The 4,577-nt window shown below is 52.3% G+C and overlaps 1 protein-coding gene across 3 annotated transcripts in view; it reads left to right on the forward strand.

The window, feature by feature from the left end:
• Nucleotides 1–4,573, forward strand: part of mdga2a (MAM domain containing glycosylphosphatidylinositol anchor 2a) — a 32,207-nt gene extending 27,634 nt beyond the window's left edge. For all 3 annotated transcript variants that reach the window (XM_019879027.1, XM_019879019.1, XM_019879037.1), the window contains 8 exons: nt 475–623; nt 736–913; nt 990–1,010; nt 2,215–2,370; nt 3,113–3,256; nt 3,350–3,474; nt 4,191–4,290; nt 4,485–4,573. In XM_019879027.1, the coding sequence (XP_019734586.1) occupies nt 475–623; nt 736–913; nt 990–1,010; nt 2,215–2,370; nt 3,113–3,256; nt 3,350–3,474; nt 4,191–4,290; nt 4,485–4,573 (962 nt within the window). The remainder of the gene's footprint in view (nt 1–474; nt 624–735; nt 914–989; nt 1,011–2,214; nt 2,371–3,112; nt 3,257–3,349; nt 3,475–4,190; nt 4,291–4,484) is intronic.
• Nucleotides 4,574–4,577: the final 4 nt, after the last annotated feature.

A 4,577-nucleotide genomic window follows, 5' to 3' on the forward strand; every position in this document is an offset into this window, starting at 1 on the left:
AGAGGGTCGATGCATTCGGAATGGCGGTGAAACTGAGCACACCAGATGACGCTCATTTCGGTCCCGATCCAGGACGATGCGGGCCGCCGCTGGCGATCGTGCACAGCGACGTCACCCAAAGGCCCGTTTTCAAAGACACGACAGCTGGCAGTGCGATTTAAAATGGGACAGGAAGTGGAATGAAGCAATTGTCCTGATTGTGTTGGGTTTTTTTAACTGCCGCTGTCACCATGGCGACAGCCGAGTCGACCAATCACCACTCTCCTCCCTCTTCTTCGGACTTTAAGGCTCTGTCTTTCTCACCCACGCGCGCAGGCATCCACACGTTTACACCGACACCGAATACGCCCCCCCCCCACACACACACACACACTCATTCACATTTGGCGTCACGTTGGAGGCATCTTGACCAATCCGAGCGCGTGTGTGCGTGGATGCGACTAAAGTAGCAAGCGTGTGTTCTCCCTGCGCCAGGGAAGGCGTTCCCCCCCGAGTTCTACTACGACACTCCCGGCGCCCTGTGGCAGAACCGGCCCCGCACGTACGGCTTCACGCTGCAGTGGACCCAGATGGAGCCCGCCGGCGTGGACCGCATCCTGGCCTACAGGCTGGGCATTCGCCAGGTGACGCACTCCACTTTGCGATAAGCCTCCATCTCGTTCTGCTCGGTAACCGGCCCGAGCGGCGGGGGGGGGCTGGCGCAAACGCTAACCTGAGAGTGCGCGTGCGCGACAGGTGGGGCAGGGCCGCCTGTGGGAGCAGCAGATCCCCATGGAGGCCAACATCCACAAGGGGCAGCTGCTGACCCACAACCTGACGGAACTGGTCATGCCCGAGTCCTACCTGGTGCGCCTGACGCCCATCACGCGCTACGGCGAGGGCGACGCCACCGAGCGCGTCATCACCTACCGCGGTACGTCCTTTTCCCGCGCTCGGGCGCCGCTTGCGCGTTCACGCATCTAACCGGTGTTGTCGTGTTTCCTCCGCAGCGCCGGTCAATCCACACCTCAGTGAGTACCCCTTTGTCATCGGACCACGGCAATCCCGCCCCCCCATTCATGAGTCGTCCCCCGAGGCTCCGTGGGCTGAGGTTGGGGGCGAGATTCACGCCCGCGTGTGGCACGTGGGCTCCCTCTAGTGGCGAGCCAACAAATGGCCGCCACTAGAATGTTTTTTTTTTTTTTACAATCAACTAGATTCAAACCTCGGTTTTCGAACGTCCAAATCAAATTTCGACTAGAAAATTAGAGATTCTCACGTTTAGAATTACAACCGAAAATCGTTTTCCAAGCAAACTGAGCAAACCCGAATACGCCACTTGACTCTTACAATCAACTACAGCTAAACCTCAGTTTTCGAAAGTCACTGTTATCGACCAAATCATATTTCGACTAGAAAATTCGAGATATTCACGTTTAAAATTACAACCGAAAACCGTTTTTGATCAAACTGAGCAAACCCGAATAGGCCACTTGACTCCTCTCGGCTTCCTTACACGAGGAAGTGACGCTTCCTCATGTAACATTCATTGTGAGAAGACGTGTTTGTTGTGATTTAGTCAAATCTTACAGTTTTTTTTTTGTTATTTCTGCATAGTGTATGAGCCCCTAATCATGGGCTGGTAAAATAGTTTTGGATTTCGAACGAATCGCTTTTCGAACAGCCTTCTGGAACGCATCATGGTCGAAAACCGAGGTAGGACTGTACTTGAAATGGGTGGAGTCCCGTTCCGATGTTTGCGGCGGCGAACCGCAAAGCATTTCCTGCGCTTCATCATTCTCAATTTGTTTTTCAACATTTAACAAGCGAAGTTTCATGTGGATGTTCGGTGCATTTGGAAGTCTGCGAAGTCCACTTTTGCTTTTCCAAAAGTCATATTTGACAACGAATCTCTCGGGAGTGCTCAAGGCGATTTCAGAGTACTTTTGTTGAATCTGTCCGAACATTTTAGAGTATTCCGGTAACGTTTAGGGAATTTTGCCGAACATTGGACAGAGTGAAGAGTACTTTGGAAACTTGTTGTTGATTATATCTCGGAGGAGTTCACATTGTATGTGTACACTTGGCGCTACTTTGTTCCTGTTTGTTCATGTTGATCATGGCGGACGGTAAGCCACGTTAATTTTTGAGGTGGCGCGTGGTGTGAAAAGTCAGCTCTCAGTGTGTGTGTGTGTGTGTGTGTGTGTGTGTGTGTGTGTGTGTGTGTGCGCGCAGGGGAGTTCCAGTGTGCTTTCGAGGATGAGGCCTTGTGTCTCTTCTCTCAGGATAAAAGTGACGATTTTGACTGGACGCGCCACAGCGCCGCCTCCCGCGACACCAAGTACACGCCCAACACCGGACCCAGCGCCGACCGGCGCGGCTCCAAGCAAGGTCACACAAACACACACACACACACACACACACACGCACACGCACACGCGCACGCATGGATGTGTCAAACCCGCTAGCAGATGGAGAAAATCTCCAGGACAACTTGGAAACGATCAAACCATTCCTAAAATGGGTACTGTAAACCAAAATGGCCGACTTTCTTTGTCTTTTCCAGGCATGATCTTCTGGGACTTTGGATGACCGATTGACAGATCTCCCAAATTTCATGTTGCTTCAGCGAAACTGGCTTTGGGTGCTGAGTTTGCAAAATTTGGTCAATTGTGTGAAGCGATTTCAAGAGGGCCGACGTGTGCGCGAGCGCGGAGACAAGAAACGTGCACGTGTGACGCCGCGTTGTTCGAGCAGATGAAGCGCATCGGGATCACAATGCGGGCGCTTTAATCTCGCAGCCGCGCGCACGCCTACGCCGGGCTTCTCAAATAATTCCCCGCGTTGCCCTGCAAATCGCGCCGGCGTTGACCCCGCCCGCTCTTTCAAATCCACTTTTGGAAACACGCGCACACGATGCGTGAGTCACGCGACACCAACACACGGGAGGAAGAGCACGCTGGATTTGCAGGCCTTTGGGGATTTCCTTCCCTCCCTTTTCATCCTGCTTCCCTTTTTGACGACCGCTCCGCTTTTTTTCCGGTCTGACCGGCGGGTGGCGCCAACAACAAGCATTTGCTCACCATCTCCAATGAAATCGCCAATCCTGAACGGGTATCGTGGCGTCCCGCAGGGTACTACGTTTACATCGAGACGTCCCGGCCCAGATTGGAAGGCGACAAGGCCCGCCTCCTGTCGCCCTCCTTCAACACGGGCTCCAAAAGCGGCGCCGCCTACTGCCTGGCCTTCTACTACCACATGTACGGCAAGCACATAGGTGAGTCGGCCTGGCGTCGGCCAGCTAGCGCGGCCTCGGCCGGCTAGCGTGACCTCGGCGAGCCTTCACGTCAGCTCCCCGTTTTGGCCGCAGGAGCGCTGAGCGTTTTCCTGCGGCAAAAAGGCACATCGGAGGTTGCCGTGTGGAGCCTGAGCGGCAACCAGGGGGACCGATGGCGCCGCGCCGCCATCAACATTCACCCCACCGCCGACTTCCAGGTAATTTGACAGCCAAATGCATTTTCTCATCATTTGTGGTCACGTTCGGATGGAATTACCGTATTGGCCCGAATATAAGACGACCCCCTCTTTTTCTAAACTCAAGTTTGAAAAAAGTTTTTTAATTTTTATACAGAAAATAATGACAGTACATCTGAAACAAATGATTCTAACAATACATTTGAGAGAAAAAGCATGTTATTTTGCCTCATTCAAATCTTAATATCTGAACCTCTAAATATGTAAACTAAAGTGCCATCACATTCGTAAATGAATGGCTTCTAGTTTTTGAAATGTAAATTACATCATAACTTCTCCTCAGCTGCCGGTTAACCTGGCCGATCTTCGGCCCACTTTTCTCGCTACGTTTCTCCATTTTCTGTTCACTTTGGCCTGGGGAGTCAAGTTCAGCATTCGCTTCAGTGATATCTGGCGCCATCTAGCGTCGTGAATGGGTATAATGTCTAGAACCCGAATATAAGACGACCCCCAATTTTTCTTATCAAGTTTTATTTCAATGCAAAAAATATCGTCTTATATTCGGGCCAATACGGTATGTGCCTCAGTGAAATAAACGGATCTAAAAAAAAAAGGGAAAAAAAAAAACAACTTATACCATTAATAGACAAAACTATGCATCCATCCACGTTCTGCTGGTCTTATCCTCACGAGGGCCACGGGCTAAGCTAAGCGCTGTTGCGGTGTACGTCCGTCAGGTGGCGCTGGAAGGGGTGCGCGGCGCCGGCATTGAGGGCGACATCGCCCTGGATGACGTCACCATCCAGGAGGGCCAATGCAAAGACCCACCGTCCAACAGTGAGTCAGAGCACCGCTGCATGTTTCCGTCCGTGTCAGCGGACCCGCTTCGATACGATGGATGATGAAAGAATGCAAAGACGGGATGAAGAACACTGAAGGATCTTGGTGTTTGGGGGGGCGGAGGGATTCTGAGCTCAACTCTCTCTCTCTCTCTCTCTCTCTCTCTCTCTCTCTCTCTGTCTCGCTTTCAGACCTGATCTCGCTGGCGCCGCCCCGCCAGCCTGGCAACTGGCTGCTGCACGTCAGCCTAAGCTTGACTCTGATTGGGCGACAGAGGTGACATC

The sequence above is a fragment of the Hippocampus comes genome, unplaced genomic scaffold (genome assembly GCF_001891065.2).
Source record: "Hippocampus comes isolate QL1 unplaced genomic scaffold, H_comes_QL1_v1.1 scaffold295, whole genome shotgun sequence".
NCBI lineage: Eukaryota > Metazoa > Chordata > Actinopteri > Syngnathiformes > Syngnathidae > Hippocampus > Hippocampus comes.